Source organism: Homalodisca vitripennis, chromosome X, assembly GCF_021130785.1.
Source record: "Homalodisca vitripennis isolate AUS2020 chromosome X, UT_GWSS_2.1, whole genome shotgun sequence".
Lineage (NCBI taxonomy): Eukaryota > Metazoa > Arthropoda > Insecta > Hemiptera > Cicadellidae > Homalodisca > Homalodisca vitripennis.
In genome coordinates this window covers 86074120-86093698 of record NC_060215.1, presented here as the reverse complement: position 1 = coordinate 86093698, position 19579 = coordinate 86074120, and the positions used below count along the sequence as shown (strand labels likewise).

At 31.5% G+C, this 19579-nt stretch overlaps 1 protein-coding gene across 1 annotated transcript in view; it reads left to right on the top strand.

The window, feature by feature from the left end:
- LOC124369304 (dynein regulatory complex protein 9-like) overlaps positions 1-19579 on the top strand; it is a 34048-nt gene that overhangs the window by 13903 nt on the left and 566 nt on the right. The window contains exons 3-5 of the mRNA XM_046827241.1: positions 2288-2528; positions 8245-8451; positions 17979-18110. Coding sequence (XP_046683197.1) covers positions 2288-2528; positions 8245-8451; positions 17979-18110 — 580 coding nt within the window. The remainder of the gene's footprint in view (positions 1-2287; positions 2529-8244; positions 8452-17978; positions 18111-19579) is intronic.

Here is a 19579-nt window from a genome sequence, read left to right as displayed (position 1 = left end):
TGCCATTGAATATTAAAAATGAGCAAAATCTACGTTTATTTTAAAAAAAACTAAAGACACACTTTCTTGATAAATGTTTTTACTGTGTAAGAGATTTGTTAAGTTAGATATAGTTTTAGTATTTTGACGTGTAATGTAAAAATGTATTTTGCATTTACGAATAAAGATCTTGAATCTTGAAAATAGTATTGTTAAGACAACCTTGTTGCTTTTAGGGCTTTAAGTTTTTATAATTGATAGTTACAATGACCAGCTGATAAATCAGTATTGTGTTTATAATTTCAAAATTAAGTTTAACATAAAAAAGTCTACATGAAAGTTCAATATTTATTTAACAATATTCTGTGATTCATTTTTTACTTGTTTAAGGTAAAAATCATCAGTTCGCTATCTAACAGCAAAACTAGTGCAGTAGTATCATTGGCGATAACTTATAGTCATGCAAATGTCTGATTTCGGTCAGTGAGTCTTCACCCTTGTACTTGTGCTTACTGATTAGTTTTGTCTTTCATAATCCAATTTGAGTGAGTGTTTTGAGTAGTGTGTAGCACAATGAGTTCTAAAGGGAAACACTTAGTTTTATTGTTGACAGATAAAATTGTAATCATTAAACAGTTATACAAAGGTGTGACAGGTAAACAGTTAGCTAAGAAGTTTAGTGTGGGAACATTGATTATTTCGGACTCAAAGAAAACCAAATGTTTCATTGTGAAATTTGTATCTGTCCACAAGGGCGAAAATGAGAGTTCATCGAGAAAGCCTTTGAAAACAGCAGTTAAAAAAGGACTAAAAGGAGCTGTGTTCAAGTAGTTTATACAAAAGAAATTTAAATTAGGCTAAATAATAATATGATACATTTCTCACAATATTTTGTTCAAAATAATACTATAATTTGGACAATGTCATACTATAATTTGTATGACATTTCTTCAGAAAATTGGAAGTACATAACTGAGCAATTTACTTTCTCTGGGAAATTTTACATTTCCTAAATGGGAGTTGTAGTCAACTTTTTAGGACTAGTAGTCAACAAAACCTTAAATTGGGACCTCCATATAACAAGGTGCTATCAAAAAATCATCTGATTTATTTGTTATAAGAAAAGTTAGACATCTTTGTAATGTTAATAGCCCACATAAAAATTATTTATTTGTCTTATATTCATTTCATAATTAATTTTGGTGTATCATTATATGGTGCAATAACTTCCAAAAATCTTTACTCAAAGTTGTCAGTATAAATGCAGTATAAAAATTGCAGAAAAAAAAACAATATGAATAATACTCTATTTTAAAACTATAATATTAGTTTAAGAAAAGCTTTTAGAATTAAAATTTATACAGTCTACAGATTGTACATTTATGAAGTTATAGTATCAGTCAAGTGAATGAATGAATTGGCAACTCCTTTTCACCAATTGGCATTTTCCCCTAAAACTCAGTATTCAGGAATTTTATTTTATTTAAAATACAATGAAATATTAAATAATAAATTTCTTCCCCTAACTTTAAAAGTAAAGTTCAACAATACTTAATAGATAAAACCCTTTACTCATTCATTGATCTTTGAATATTCTATATAACAGTATAAATATAGTGTTTCAATTGAAATTGGGTTTTAGGTCTGTAATGTAAGATTATTGTTATTTTAAGACTAGACACCATTCAATGTATTCTGTGATAATGATGAATAAAGACTATTTTCAACTGATTTGATTCAACCTTAATCGGTGAGTCAGAAGAAGTGACAACGTTCATAGTAAACTAATTCTCATTACTCATTTAGCATTCATTGATCTTAAAAACCAATCTTTTTAGTTAATAATCTATAAAGAGAATTATGTGTGACTGTCTTTTCAATCATTGAATCAAGCAAATAATTAATATTATTGTTGCTGATAAGGATATATTATGTGTGTTTCGGTGTATTATATTGTGATCAGTTTTGAATTACTTCTTGGGTTAAAAAGGGGGTGATTGAGTTAAACATTCTCAATTACAGCATTATAATTTTGTAAAAATGTATAATGTTCCATCTAATTTTAATTTTCTATGCAAGCTAACAAAATCATATTGTTTAATTGAGCAATCAAAGAGATGTTCATATGTATTTATGTGCATTCACTGTAACAGATACATTGATGAGAATAGTTTTACTATCAAATTAAGGTGAGATAGTGCTCAGACGACAAGCTCTAGAAGAAAAATTACAAATATTAGCACTAAGGCAATATGACATATCAGATACCACTGAGCATTTAATTTAAATGTGCCTTTCATGTACACAGGTACTTCACTGAAAGTGTGTTGGAGGCGTTACGGCTTGAAGTTTTGAGTGCTGGGACAATGCATTCAATTGAAGATATGTTGCAATTAGAACATGAGTGTAGGGCTGAAGGCAGTAAGCTTGTTGAGGAAACTCTAAAATATTCCACTGAGGTTGCCGCTCTTCAGAGCAAGATCAAAGAAATTACTCTGAATTCTTGTGAAGAAGTCAATCAAAAGGATGTTCAGTTGGCAATGCTACAGGTAATAAACTACTACAGGTAGTTGGGAATTTCAACTTTTCTTTATTAATACATTCAATTTTCCAAAGATATATATATATGCATGTGTGTGTTGTGCGTACGTGGGTGGGTGCGTACATATGTATTTTTCACAATAGCTATATACAGCCTGTATTCTTATGAGGGAGGGGTAGTATCTCCATTTCTGTTCCAATTTATAATTGTAAAGGATTTAAAATTGTGTGATGGGTGGGTGCGTGCGTGTGTATTTTTCATAATAGCTTTATACAGCCTGTATTCTTATGAGGGAGGGGCATTCTTACCATTTCTGTTTCAATTTATAATTGTAAAGAAATACAAATCTTACATACCCCATCGAAAAATTTTCCGAGCTCAGGGCTTTAAGATGTCTTTAGATACGGTACTTTTAAACTAATTTTATTAACTCTACATTACTTCCCTAAAAAATTTAGAGCCTCTAAATGCCAATTTTTTATTACTTTTAAATCAAAGTAAAAACATTCTTTCAATCACAGAAACGTAGAAAATCGTAATGTTATCATTGTAAAAAAGAAAATAATAATTTAAATTGTTTTAAGTTTGCTGTGTTTAAGTGTAAGTATCCCTCCATCAGTTGAATTTGTGCAGTGAGTACAATCGATGGTGTACGAGTCATTCACTTAAGGGCAGTCTTCAGACTTTTCCCACCTTTGCTTCAGATTCTCTCTGGAAGTAGGTTGTGATCTTACCAACTATATGAGGGTTTCTTCTTATACAATGAGCTGTGGTGGAGAGGCAGCTGGTATCTGAAAGTGTCTGGTATCATAACTTTGCTTGTTCGATCCTCGTTGCAGTACTTCTTGGTCTACATGCAGTATCATCCCTTGGATGTAAGGCACAATTTCTGTAATGATTTTTAGTTTCAGAAATACTTTCGTGCAGCTGCCTATGAAACAATGTTTGAAAGAATTCTAACTGGTAGGTGACTGATCCTCCAGGGAACTGCCCTGCTGCCCGACTTCTTATTTTGGAGACAGCATATGCTGTTTCTTACCCAATTAATCTTCCTTGGATTATGATGGGGGATACTTTGCTAAAGTTGACCCCTCAGGCTAAAAGTTGTAATCCTATAATCAGAAAGTAGTAGTTCATCGGGTAATTTCCATTTCCTGACCTGATCATTGATGACAGGATAGCATTCTAAGCATAACATAAATAACTTTCTTTCTAGATCTAGTAATGAATGTAGTTTCAAAACTCACATTAAATACTCATATGTTGAATCTTAAACAAAACTCTAATAATTGTTCTTCTTCCATGTTGGTGTCAATACTACCCCATACGGTGTTATGGGCATTAGTATCACAGCTCATCAGTAGCGAAAGACCATTTCCACTACAGTACTCCACCTCTTCTGGCGGTATTTATTCTTTCCTAAAGAAGTATTCTAAGGCTGTTTTAAATCTAATTTTCATTATTTCCGACCCACTAGAATCAAAAGTTACAAATAACTACATCAAATTCTCATTAGAGTTTCCAATAGAATCAAATTCCCAAGACAATATTGGCCAAAAGTTACAAAAGAATTGATTGTAGAAGGGCTGGTAGGCCCAAAAACATTTAAACACGAAACAAAGCATAACAAAACAAAACAATACACAAAAACATTTTCAAAACACAAAACATATAAAACAAAACATCTTATTATAGTCTTAACCCTTGAACTGGAAAAGTCATAATTTGCAATGCATTTTACTCTTTTGTGTACTGGCTGAATTTTAATCTGCAACACGTTAAACATCATCTACTCTATGTCATAATCCAATAATTCTTGCTGGATCAGATTATAAGTTATATCATTTTATTCTGCATATTCCACACTTTCTACTATTGCATTCATTTTTAGATTTGTATGAATATTAATAGCCACTAAAAACTGTGACCCAAGCTCAGTAGCTATTACTGTTGGAGACAGTTGTTTTGTTTATTTTACAATTATATTCTTAAAAAGGGGAAAATATCTTTTTAGTGTATTAACTAAAATAGGGAAAATTTATTCAGAGGAGACTAATATATGTGCAAGTGAACTATAAATGAACTAACTCTTAGGACCCATTCTTGAATCAAGCAAGTTCGGCTTTTTTGTAAAAAGTAGATAGAAAAATTCTATTCTTTTTGTGAGACCTATGGGACGGTAAAGAGCCCATGTTGAAGATGAATCAGGATATACACTACTTACATTTTCATATTTTATATATGGTCTTGTTTTTTTTATTTCAACTGTAAACAAAAGTTCAAATAAGTTCACGGTTTATTTTTAAGCACAAAATATTGGATTTTGAAAAAAAGTGTTGCCTTCTAATTTTTAAACATCTACCATTGTTCAGTTTGCAGTTTTGTCAACTTCAGTAAACATTCATTCCTCCAATTATTTGTTTTGTATATCTTCAGATTAAGGACTGGATTGTCATAGTAATGAGGAATACTAGGTACAATGACATTGGTTTTCTGTACTAAAGGATTTATAATTTCCATAAGCTTTGTTTGCAGACTTTCCTTTTCTTTTATTACTTGTTCTGCATTAGTTCCACCGACAATGACAACACAATCCCTATCCTTAATGTCCTTTGTCAAATTGCTCACATTTAGTACAACAGCACTCAGTGATGCGTTTTGCGTTTGGCTTGAATATTGTCTCTACAGTGAACTTATTCCCAAGATGTTCTGAAGGATATGTGAACATCATCTTCCATGGCTGTCTGCTAACATAAGTACTTTGGATTGTTTAGGTAAGTGTTTTTGAAGTTTTCCACCAGGAGGTTGATAATTTCTGTGGTTATATAAATTCGCTTGTTTATGTCAAGATGGGTTTCCTCTTCTTTTGAAACCTGAGAGGACTCCAAAGTAGTTACTAGTCTTTATACTTGGCATTGTATTCACCTGAGAATTTGTCTTAGAGTTATTATTCTTCACATCTAGCCATGTAGCCATCAACTCCCCACTGCAACACTTGAGAGTTTTTGTCTCTTGGACAGTTGGTAAATTGTATTAGAGACAAAAGAATGCTACTATCAATGATAAGAAAATTGCTTAGAGTGTAGGCTATTGTAGAGTGCTTCACAATGAAGTCGGTCTCATTGAGCTCACAACATCCAATAACAAATTGTTAAGTGTAGGGGATGCTTAAGCAAACCGGAAAGTATAAAAAAAGATGTACTACAAGTATTCGTTTTGTCAGCTACTTTATTTTTAATATTTATTGATGATCTTTTGGAAGTCTAATTCGAAGGAAGAGTAACCGTGTTCACTGATGATATTGCTTTTTTGTTTTGGAATATAGATAGCCAGAGATTATGTAATAGTGTAAACGAAACACTTTTTTTAATTGATGGGGTTTGAAAAATAAAATGTGTTATTTTTTTTAGAAATATGTGTGAACAAAGGCTTTTATTATTTACTTTTTTTACTTTATTCTATTCTCATGAACTTTAAATTACAATATGAAATTCATTGTTGGGGAGGAACTTTAAAAAATGTAATAATAAAAATAAGAACAGTGCAGAATCATTATATTGGGATTATATTATAAAAAAAGAAAAGGGAATTGTCTTTTAATCTGTTTAAACAACTCAATATATTGCCTTTGCAGCATTTGCATGTCTTCAAAGTTCTCCAAATTTTCTTTATTCGTAGTGGTAATAATGAAAAAAAGTTTATAATGCACAGTCATAACACACACAGTAAATCAAGCTAATTTACTAAGAAAACCAAAAGTTTTCAAATCCTTTACTACAAGATCTTTTATGTTTTTAGGTACAAAAATGTTTAATGAAATACCAGCCGACTTTAAATTGTATAAGATCACTAAGTATAAAAATAAATTAAAGCAGTGACTTTTTAATTTTGAGGACACATCACAATTTATGCATATCCTGAGGTACTTTATTTAGTATATTTATTGATTTTTAATGAGTTTGAAATATTAGGTTATTACTATTGTCATTAATTTTAAGTTATGTTGAGTACTATTAGAAGTATGCATAATATGATTTAGGGGAGTTGTTCTTGTTATTATTTATTTTTCAGATATTTGTTCAAATATATTAGTTTATTTATTGCTGTTAAATTAGTATTTATTTTTATAACATTTGTTAAATATTAGTTTTATACAGTTTTAGTTGTCTATGTGGAGTTTTATTTGTGACTTTTTATGTCACACCCATATTTATTTATTGTGAATTAATTTTTTTCCTTTTGTTTAATGATGTAATACATATCATTCTGTAGTTGTTTGTTGGCTTGGGAGATGAACAGCTGTTCTGGTTAAGAAGCTGCACAGGCTCATCACTCTCTTTATTCTTATGTTAGGGTAAGGTAGACTATGCTATGCATTTTTTATATCTAAACCATCGCAATTGGTTAAAAATGGTTTAGTATTTTCAAATAAGTATTTTATAATTCCATTGTAAATATTTACTGAAAAATAAATCGTTATTTCATTTGGAGGCTTGAACATCTTGCTGAATTTGACCTGTAATTATCTTGCCTCAATTCTATAACATTTTGCCGCCATTGTGGTTCTCAAACAATGTACAAATACAGATATATTGCCTATTGTCTATTCAATAATATTAACTTTACAGGATAAAAAATTAAAAAGTGTGCTCATAACGTCAAAATGCACAGACATTTAAAAATGTATGTCAACTGGCCGGTTTAGGGGGTTCAAACTCAAATAAGGAAAAAACATTTTTAATATTATTTTAAAAACATCTATTTTATTGTGAAAATGTTGGTATATAAAACATGTTTGTAAGCCATTGGAAAGATTTATAAAGAAGTTTTAAAAACCTGTGTATGGTAATTTTGTGTGAATTTGAGACACTTTGCTCAATGTAAAGAGCTAAAACGGATGTATTTTGTTTTCAATGTTTTCTAAGATTGGCTTACTTATCAAATATGACTTTTACTACGTTTAACTACTTTCATCTCCGTATGTGTTTGTTTTCTATTGGTTGACAGAGGTTATTGTTTGTAGACTTGTTTATGAAAATGATTTGTTATAGTTATGTTACACAGTTTATTTCAGGAGATTATTTACAATAATACCACAGTCAAGTGCCAAACGTTTAATGTGTCCACTACCACTCCTTACATGGTCTTACTGTTCCTGCTTACTCCAGATTAGACACTGCGGTAGTCCTCCTCCCCTCTGATGACACAAGCAAACAAAGTTGGTGAAATTAATACAATGCTCTAGGAGTAACCATAGAATAATCTTGTCAGACTTTTTGTGAACTACCCGTATAAATATTCATTCTGCAACAAAAATATACATCCATAAGTAGTGTTTTGACACAGTTCTACCACAGTGTATTTATCCATTTGCTATGAGGGAATGATTAAAAAAGGAAAACCATTTATCTTTTAATTTTAAAGATGGTTCAAAATCAGGTTTTAATACAAAGGAATTACAGTCTGCATTGTTATATTAGGCACCATAATTAAGGATAAGTTTACTTGTTATTTATCTTAAAAAATATAATTTTTATATGATAAACAAGAAGTGGAACTAATTTTTGTAAAATACACAGATATTGCTAAAACTATTTTATATGAGGTGACATACAATTAAATATTCTTCTCATAGCTGTGTGACAATTTAAAGTTATATTTATTAACTGCCATAATAAATTAAATCAAATAAAATAATAAAAGGATATCTGTTTTATTTTTAGGATGATTTGCTGGACCTACAGTATCACAAACAAGTGTCACTGGGCTTTACCGAGCAGCGTATTGGTGCCAAACTGGGCCAGGTATCTCTGTGGCTAAGGGACCATGAACACTCTCTAGCCCAAAACATTGATTTCAACATAGTGGCATGTGACCTTCAAGATAGAGTTCACGTTGAAATACTCAACTACCTAGATTGTATTATACATGTAATTTACTTACTATGACAAGTTTTCAATAAATAGGTTTATTTATAGTTTAATTCAGTTTTTATTATTATTGGTAAAAGGGAATTGAATTTGACGTTGGATTAACAAGTGTTAGAATTCCATATAAACCCCAAATCTCCCAAAAAATAGTGGTTTCCATAAAAAATTTCAAAGTTGACCACCATATAGGATAGAATTAAAAAAAAATTAACTACGTAATTGTAATAAGCATAAACAATTAAATAACAGATAAGAAGTTTTTAGTCATTGAGCTTTAAATCCAAGTAATAGACAAAACCAAATCTATTACATTAAATTATATTAAAAACATATAATAAAATCCAGAAATTCCAAATAAACTCTAAAAAACACAGGCAGAACAATCTAGAGTAACTGTAGCAACAGATCAATCTATAATTTAATCTTAAATAACAAACACTTTATAAAATATCAAATTGAAAGTTCCTTGGATTCAAAAGATTGGATCTTGCATCTGAATCTGAGCTTGCATCAAGTTTTGACTTAACTTAATCCAAGGACTTAACTTATGTGGGTACCTTCTCGTGTATATTATTATCACTATATTTGTATTATATGTAAATGAGATAAATAAATGAAAATGAAAGATTCCTTAATAGAATAAAATAGTAAATTTACCAAAATTCCTTACAACTTATCAATCTTAAATAAAACTATAGGCAGTTCTACTATTTCTAAAGGGAGTTTGTTGTACATTTTTGTTTTGTTTATAACTTTTATTGAAATTTCAGCAGTGTACAAAAAGATATATTGATACATTTATTATTTCTTGTATTATAATTGTCAATAACCTGTCTTAATTGATGAGTGGTTAAATTACTTTTTGTAAATAGTAGTACATGACTATTGACTTTGAATAGTATAAATATTGTTAAACATTGTAAAAAATAAGGTTTGCAAAAATCCAATTTGTGACAATTTGTTATTATCCTAACAATTTTTTATCAGTAGTACCAATATTAATAGCAACATCCTATTATTTTGATTATTGTTATCCCAGAGTAAGATACCAAAAGTGATAATGCTTTGAAAGAAAGCAAATTAAGCAGATCTTGTGTAGTTAGTTGGTACACAGTTTTTGAATTTCTGAGTAAATGTCAGTTTCCCCATAAATTGGGATATTTTGTTTTGGTAGGTTGGTAACAATGTTAAGTTGGCAGCATCATGGAGTAAGTTCATTGTTGTCTGTTTCAGTGGCTAGTGTAAAGTGATGCTCTTGGCATCTGTTATTTGTTTGAGTGTGTTTTTAAAATGTTTACAACCCAACAAAGAGTTTACATTCTTCAGTTGTGGTCGAAGCATAATAAAAATACTGCTATAATAATTGAAGAATTTAGTGGTAACCATCCAGGTGTCACTATACCCACATGACATTTGGAAGTTAAATAATAAATTTGAAAACATAGGAAGCATTTTAAATGCCCCAAAGTGTCCACGATCAATTTGCAACGAAGAAAACCTGCAGACAGTTGCTCAAGCTTTTGCAGCTAGTCCCAGTAAATTAATTTGTAAGGCATCTGCTGGACTAGGAATATCAAGAAGAAGCTTGCAAAGAATGGTAAAGCAATTAAAATTTAAGCCATACCGTCCATCTTTACTCCAAGCGCTTCACGAAGATGATTCCGATAGGCGATTGGAATTCTGTGAAACAATAATTATCCGCTCAGAGACTGATCCACATTTCTTGTGATCAATTTTGTGGTGTGATGAGGCATGTTTCAAACTAAATAGCCGCATTAATTATCATAACTGCGTGTTCTGGTCAGATGTAAATCCTCATAACATAATCAAAGCAGAACTCAATGTGCCTGGTGTTGTGGTATAAGGAGGTATTTTGAGTACTGCACTGATTGGTCCTTACTTTCTTCAAGGATATGTTAACTCAGAAAGTTACTTACGGTTGCTGCAATAAGTAGTAGTTCCCGAGCTCAGAAACAATCCTGTTTTCAGTATTCATTCGCTCATCTGGCAACAAGATGGTGCCCCAGCACTTTTCGGTATCTAAGTTTGGGGTTTTTTTAAATAACATAGATTGGTCACCATGGTACAATAGGTCGGCCAGCACGCTCGCCAGACCTGACCCCATGTGATTTTTCACTGTGGGGTATTAAAAAGGAACCCAGAAACCTAATTAGAAATGCATTTGAACTTGTTAATAACGATAAACCTCTATTGCTAAAACTTTGTGATTCAGTGGCGTAGCGAAGGGGGGGGTCCAGGGGGTCCGGACCCCCCCGGAAATTATAAGACAAAAAATGAAGCATGGAGCATAAAAATATAATTGTCCTTTCGTTTAAATCATAAAGTATCAAACGATACTTTTGGGCTCGGCTTTTCGGATAGTGTAGTGTAATCACGGTATTTCTATAGGGCGCGGTCACGTGACGTGGCAAAGTAACCTGAACCGTAACACGGCGAACAGTTTAAATTAGCGACCACTTCATTCAAATTCGTCTTGGGGACGTAAAATAACCGATTAGAATTAAGTTATGACGTTGATTTTAGGTGTCATTAAACTGTAGACGTGTAAATAATTATCAAACAAAATAAAAAAATCAGTTTTGGTCGGAAAATACACTTGAAAAACTCTACTGATTAGAACTTCAACTAATTTGGACTTCAGTGATTGAGTAAACATGGTGTTTTCGGTTGAGTTAGGACGACGATTTTTGTTACCATTAAACTGTACACTGTACCTATATAATTATCGAGAAAAAAAATCACTTCCGGTCGGTAAATACCGAATAAAAGCTCTCTACAGATTCAAGTTTTGATGATTTTGGATTTCACTGGTTGAGTGGTTGAGGTAAAAGTGGTACTTAGAATTATGTTAGGACGTTGATTTTAGGTATTAATTCAACGCCGACTAATACATATATAATTATCGAGAAACAAAACGATAAAATCACTTCCGGACCGAAAATACTGAAGAAAAACTCTCTACAGATTCAAGTTTTGACGATTTTGGATTTCACTGGTTGAGTGGTACTTAGAATTATGTTAGGACGTTGATTTTAGGTATTAATTCAACGCGACTAATACATATATAATTATCGAGAAACAAAACAATAAAATCATTTCTGGTCGGAAAATACAGAAGAAAAGCTCTCTACAGATTCAAGTTTTGACGATTTTGGTTTTCACTGGTTGAGTCGTTGAGATAAAAGTGGTACTTAGAATTATGTTAGAACATTGATTTTGGGTATCAATTGAATACCGACTAATAACTACATAATTATCGAAGAAATATTGAAAAAATCACTTCCGATCGGATAATGAGAAGTGATAAGAAGTTCCGACTACTTTGGATTTCACTGACTGAGGTATTATTTCATTTACCTTAGTATATTCCGATCGGAAGTGATCATTTTTGTTTTTCTTTCTTGGTAAATATATTATATTTATTATATAATACCTAAAATCAATGTCGTAACATAATTATAAGTACTACTTTTACCTCAACCACTCAATCAGTGAAATCCAAAATCGTTAAAACTTGAATCTGTAGAGAGCTTTTCTTTGGTATTTACCGACCGGAAGTGATTTTTTTCTCGATATATATATATAGTTAGTCGAATACAGTTTAATAATAACAAAAAATCGTCGCCCAAACTCAATCAAAAATACCACGTTTACCTCAATAAATGAAGTCCGAAGTAGTTGAAGTTCTAATCATTAGAGTTTTTCATGTTTATTTTATTTCCGACCAAAAGTGATTTTTTTGATTTTTTTCCGATAATTATGTACTCGTCTACAGTGTAATGATACAAAAAATTGTCATTATAACTCATTCATAAATACCTCTATCAGTGAAATCCAAAGCAGCCAAACTTCTAATCAGTAGAGTTTTCCGGTGCATTTTCCGACACTTAATTTTGATCTGTACCCGAGCAACGCTTGAAAATTGCCCACCTTTTCTAAAGGGTTTTCGGCCGTCAGTGGCCCAATGTCCCCGAAGGGGTATTTCATTTTCTCCACAGAATATAGTTGTATCAATTATACACTTGAGTGAAGCTCTGTTTTGTTCTTCTTCTTTCTTATCCAGTGAATGCAACATCACATTGGTGCCTTCTACTCTGCCAGAATCGAACTTCGTAAAGTTTCTGTAGCTATACAAGAAAATTTGTGGTACTAGAGTTGCTGTGAGAGTTGAATTTGCCTATTACATCTTTCCACTTTCTATAAGGCATAATTACTAAAGCTCCATATTTTTACCTTTTACCAGTGAACTCATTGGCAAATAACACACAAAACGTCCCCCGGATCCCGGTTTCGGACCCCCCCCGAACGAAATTTCTGGCTATGCTACTGTTGTGATTCTTTTCTCAGACGTATGAAGTGTATACAAAATCAAGGTGGACATTTTGAACAACTGCTATAACATTGTATGGTAATTTGTAAGTAATTTCATATAATGAATTTGTTTTCTTGCCTAAAAGTGTTTTATTCAATTAACCTATAATGCCATTAAATTTCTCTTCTGGGGAAACTGACATATGCACCACCCTGTATAACTTGAGACATTTTGGCTGAAATGTATGCTATATGAGGTTCCCAAGGAAGTTTTTGGTCAATATTAACACCCAAAAACTTTCTACACTGACTTGTTCCAGGAAATCTCTGAAGTTAAAATATATCTCTTAGGTTTTACTTTCATCCAATAAGAACCCATTTGTCCTAAACCAAGTTGATAACATCAACAGAGTTACGTGTGTCAAATGTTGGAGAGTTTGAAAATTTACTATTGTAAAAAGTTGTGCTGTCTGCATAAAGTATTGTGTGACTACTTAAAACTAATGGTAGATCATTAACCATAAAATTAAATAACAACGGCCCCAATACAAAACCCTGCGATACCCCATATTTGATATATGGTATAACTGACTTTTCTTCACCTAAAAATACAATTTGCTTAGAATTTTCAAAAGATTATTCAAATTATTCATAGATTTGCATTCACTGCATTAAAGCCATTATAAGCCAACTTATGGCTTTGCAACATTTTGCCTGTTCAAAGCCCTTAGATGCAAAAGCCTGAATGACCTTCCCCTAACAAAGGATTTCATGACATCTACTGTGAATCATGGCCGTCACATGGGTGGAGCTGGGTGGACCTCTGACCCCAGGGCCCGGGCTTGCGGTGGTCTGGGTCCGGGCATGAGACACTTTAACAAAGTTTATTGAAACATAAATAATTAAATTCAAATTACAAATATAGCCAATTTACACCTGAATGGTTAATGTGAAGTGAATTCAAAAGCACTATTAATTGTTTACCATGCAGCATGTTTCAATCAAACCAAAGTAAACTGGCGAAAGAAGGGATTTCCCCTTTAATAATATCCTTCAAAAGACTTTACATGTTGTACACGAAAAAAAGCTTGGAGCATCGGAAACACTTCCTTGAATAGAAAACTCTTCAGACATCATTGAAAGGTCATGGTGTATATAGTAACCTCCAACTAATGATCAAATGTGAAGCAACAAAATGGAAAGCTGTATTACAAAGAATACTGTACACAACTTTATTCTTAAGCAGTAGAGGTTTAGCGTTTTAAGGAGAAAATACTTAAATCGGAAATGTGCATAATGGCAATCTTTTGGGAGTATTGGAACTGATTGGAAAGTATGATCAGGTAACTCATGAACATCTAGCAAAAGTAGGGAAAACCAAATTATGAACAAGAGTATGATAGGCCAAGCTCACCAATTATTTTGGTACTCTCAAAATGAGTTTATTTCTCTATGTGGAGAAAAAATATTGAAAACCATTTTACAGCAAAGAAAAGAGTCTGTTTTCTATGGAATCATCGTTGATACAACCCCTAACATTTCTCATCAAGAGAAGAATGTACTAATTCTTTGCTATGTATTTCAAAATCCAGAGTAAAATTCATTCGAAGTTTGTGAAAGGTTTATTGAATTCATGAACCTTACTGGGAAAACAAGCGGGGCAATAACCAATGAAATACTGTCCACATTGAAATCTCTTCAAATACCATTAACTTGTCATGCTCAGGGAACAATGGGTCCAACGTGCAGGGTCACACTAGTGGTGTTCAGTCAAGAATACTTGAAAAAAAAAAAACAAGTCTGCTATTTTTTCTCCCTGTGGAGCACATTCTCTCAACAGAGTTGGCGTTAATGATGCTAAACTGAATTCTGATGTTATGAAATTTTTTGGAAACATTGAAAGTTTTTACTCTTTATTCTCTAGCAGCCCTAGCCGTTGGGAATTGTTGAAACACCATGTATCATTGTCTTTACAAAGCTGTTCTGAAACTCGTTGGAACAAAAGACTACAAGCTGTGCACTCAATTGTGAAACACTACCCTTTAATCCTCAAAGTGTTAGACATGCTCCTGGATGATAAGGTATCCACATTAACTCCATTAGCAAGAAATACTGTTTTAGGGCTTAAAAATTACTTTGGATCTTTCAAAGGCCTCTTGATGTCATCATTTTGGCTCAAGATCTTGGCTTTCATTACTCAAAAAAACATAATAATACAAAAGAAATTTATCTTCTTCAATGTAAACTGATTAACAACTAATTAAAGATTTACTGAATGAGATGCAGGTCCTACGAGATTCATGGGAAACCTCCTTCAATGAAGCAAAAGTAGTTGTAGAGGTAGACATTCCATCTAGATTTGTTGTTAAAAGAAACCCCGATGTAAAGACGCCTGAACCTGAACAACTTCAACTAGAGGCATCCAATGCATTCAAATCTTGTGCTGTTTTTATGTTTTGGATTTCATTATGGCTGATTTAAAAACCAGGTTTGTAAGTTGTGAGCAAATATGTGAACTGCTTTCACCAGTTATTTCATTTATGGACTTGAGAAATGATGTACTTAAAGTAAAAACAAGTGATCTTGTATCTAAGTATCCTTCAGACTTTATAGAGTCAGACAGCTTAGCTGAAAAAATTTTTAATATGAAGACTGTTCACAGTACAGTACTCCAATCAGAGAAAGACCCAATGAAACTTCTCAATTCCATCTATGAGAAAAATCTTAAAACGATTTTTGTAAATCTGTGTACTGTAATAAGACTTTTTGTACAATTCCAGTAACTGTGTCTACGGCTGAAAGATCTCTTAGTAGATTGGCCAACTCCTTAAAAACCTGTCAGAAAAGTACAACAGACCAAAGTCGACTAAATTATTTAGCACTTCTATCAATTGAGAATGAGTTGGCTAAGATGATTGCCTTTCTGATGTTATTGACCTTTTTAGTCAGAAGAAAGCGGGAAAAACCATTATTCAATAGAGTTATTGTAATGTAACCTGTGTTTAATGGCAGATGATTGAGTGACCTATTGTAACTAAACTAAAGATTTGTTTTAGTCCACTAATGAGTTATATAAACAATAAACACATGTCATTATCATTTAAATAAAAATTATGTGTTATTATTAAAATTATGATTGAACTTGTAAAATATTTATAACTATACTATATTTTTAGTTTGAATTATATTATAATAATTTTATTGGTAAAAAGTAACCATGCAATTATACTTCAGCACAAGACCGCGAAAATGGGGTGAGGTCCATCACTGGTATTGGGACCAGGGCCCGTAGTCATATGTGGGGGCATATGAAATTTCCTACAACCTAATTGCTGGCTGTAAATGATATTGAAATTATCTAAATAACTAGATGCCTGATTGTAAATTACAGTCTCTAAGACCTTTGAGAAAATAGGGGTCAAATAAATTGGCATATAACTGGCTAGAGAATTTTTCTCCCCTTTAGTAAAGCTAGATACAACCATAGACAATTTTAGTACACTTGGAATTCCACTTTCTTTTAAATAATTTTTTATGCAATAAGTGAATAGTAATTATATTCTGAATAATGTTTTTTCAAAAGATTACAAGAAAATTCACACTATCAGAGGGCTTAATTTATAAATTACATTAATTTTATGCTTATTAGTTTGATAAGAACTATTATTTTTATTTAGAACACAATACATAGTTTCATTAGGCTTGTAGATATTCCTGGCTATTTCTTGACTGAAGACAAAAATTATTAAATTCATTTTTAGATACTTCATAGTGTCTTTGAAAGTATGTTTTGCAAAAGAATTTATGATTTTCACCTTTCATTTATTGCTTGAATTTGTTCTTACCCTTAATGTAGAGTTATATAGTATGTTGAATTCATTTTATAGCCTAATATATATCTAAGTACAACATCAATTTATACTTCATATTAGCTAAATCAGGAGTACTATTATTTTTGGACGTTTTACTAGCAAATCAGTGTTTATTTGGATGAAATTTTGAAATACTTCTAATGTAAATTTGTCCTGGGAATGTATATGTCAAAATTAATTAAATATGTTACAAAAATGATTTATAAGCTCAAATTAGTTTACTAATCTTGTAAAATTGGTCCCAATTCCAATTCAAAGTTTGCTGTTAAATTAATACTTACTGAGACCCCAATGATGGTGTCCTTGAATTGATCACCCTGTATGCTGTATACATAACAATAAGGATAAAACATTGACGTCCAGTCAGTTGAGTGTACAACAGGTTGGAGTTTGAAACCCAAATGCCAAATATATTTTGTAATAACAGCTATGAAAAACAGGATAGTAGTTTTAAAATAATTACTTGCATTATAAACAAATGTATTTATTAATATCTTAATATTTCCATAAACATTTATAACCATTGGTTTTATGTCCTTAAAAACATTATTATATATTCATTCGGTTAAACCTGCTTTCTTAATAATATAGTTACGTGTATGCTTACACAGTGAATTAAATACTGCCTTGAATTTTGTATTTAAGAAATTATCATCAATTACTCTATAATAAGCCTATAGATGTATTTACTACAAACTAAACATTAACACATATATATTTATTTTACAGTATCCTTCGTTTTTAATGAAAAGCATTTACCTTCATTTATACAAGTGCTGTTTCTTGCCCCTGTATTTGGCAATAATCTGCTTGTAATTCAGAGATATCTTCTCAGTCACACAACAAAATGTCTCTTGAGCCTGCCAGCTTGCAGAATTCAACTATGTTCCATTACCTATTCCTACATTTTCTGCTACCGGTACCGGTACCTAAAGATTTGGTAGCAAGTCTCATCATAGATGACGAGTTAAAAGAAGCAGTTAAATTCTGGTTATCCTAACAAATGGCAGACTTTGGCATACAAAAACTTAAATAAATTATGATAAATGTAGAAAAAAGGAACTGTGTAGAACAATAGAACAAGATGTAAAGAACTACAAAAAATATTATTTGTTTTACTAAATCGGTGATAGTTTATTTTTTTATGAAATCAGACCTTAATTTCTGAATAATCCCCATAGATTAGAATTCACATGCTCTTTAATATTTCTTAAGACTTTCTGAAAGTTTATAGTTTTATAAGTTTTAAAAGATTAATTTGTTATTGTTTAATTAATCACCTGAAATCTTGATTCTATGAATTAGTTAGTGATATGTGTTCAGGATCTCAAGGGGCTGGTGGAGTACTGGATAGAACGCAGCAAGACAGAAATGGCTGAGATGAATGTAAGATTAAACAAGCTACAACAGATTCGTAGTGAACAATCCAATCAGCTTCAAAACCTGTCAGCATTGGTTTGTATATATTTTTTTTCTTTTACTTACATGCTTAAATGTTACATAGATATTTATTTGAGTATTTGTGTTCCCAATGACAAGACCAGTTTAAATAATTTGTTTCTTTAACTAAGGAAGTAAACACATTTAAAATAAATAGTGATTATTTATTCACTAGATTAGAATATTGTAATAAAGTTATTGTGTTATACAAATTCTAAAATCGTGTGTGTGTGTGTGTGTGTGTGTGTGTAAATTTGTTTTTTTTTGTTTTTGTTTTTGTTTTTGTTTTTTTTTTGTAAAAAAGAAACACCAAGAAAACATACTTATTGTTCAGAGCACTAGTGTTATGATTGTAACAGCCAGTTAAGGCAGCATTTCTCTTTTTGTATTACTTCTAGGACATGCCTTCCTATGCTCTTAGGTGATCAATTTAGTTATTTATCCATAAAAACATATGTTTATGTATATTCCACTATACGCTATGTCTAGGGTATGTACTTTTGATGTATATTGTAATATCAGCCATATTTTTTTCATCATGGCATTTATTATTGGTCCTTTATAGCATGTTTTAAGATTTTTTCACTATCTGCAATTTATAATTTAGGGAATAATTAAAAAATAATGTTATGATTTCAATTTTAAATTATTAGGAGAAATATAATTACAAAGTTATTAATTTATAGTTATTTACAGGGCTGTTCCTATAATTTATGTCACCTGAGAAAAGCAAAACCTTGTCCCCCCCCCCCCAAAGTAAATATTAAGTGAACAAGTTGATTTCACTTAATGAGTTACCTTCTCTAAGGAATCTATGTGAATTATTAAAAATATTGTTTTCATGTCCGTATGCTCATCATCAAGTGAGCTTTGTTATTATCATACTTTCTGTGTCCTAAAACTGTCACTCTCTACTTCAGTTTACACCCGCACATTACCCTGGGCAGCTTGCCCCAATTGCCACCACCCTTTGAACGCCCCGTTACTTATGTTTATAATACAATCATAATAAATAATATAGTATATTATCAATAATTCAGTAATACAACAAAATTAATTTAGTATTGCAATACCTATAGTTATTTATAGTTACAATTATCATTTAACCTTCAGGTATAAGAAAATAAAGTAGTTTAAATTGGCTGGGTTAACTTAAATATCTTTGTAGACCACTTAGCAAATAGCTTGAACTATTAAAAATAAGTCAGTGAGTACTAATGAAAAGTTGTTTCACGTCTAGATACAGTCCCATCAAATCATGATCATCATACTGTTTTTTTTTCATATATCACTGAGTCCTGATACAGGGAGTGTTGGTAGAAAGTAATTTGGCTTAGGTTTTGATCATGTCCTTCTTATTATGCTAGACTTTTGATCTAATATGACCAATAAGGACCTAGGTTAGGTTTTAAACTAACTCTGCTATGTTTCAACCTCATTCACTTTTCCGTGTTTTGATGGTGGTCCATCTCGTTTTGTATAAT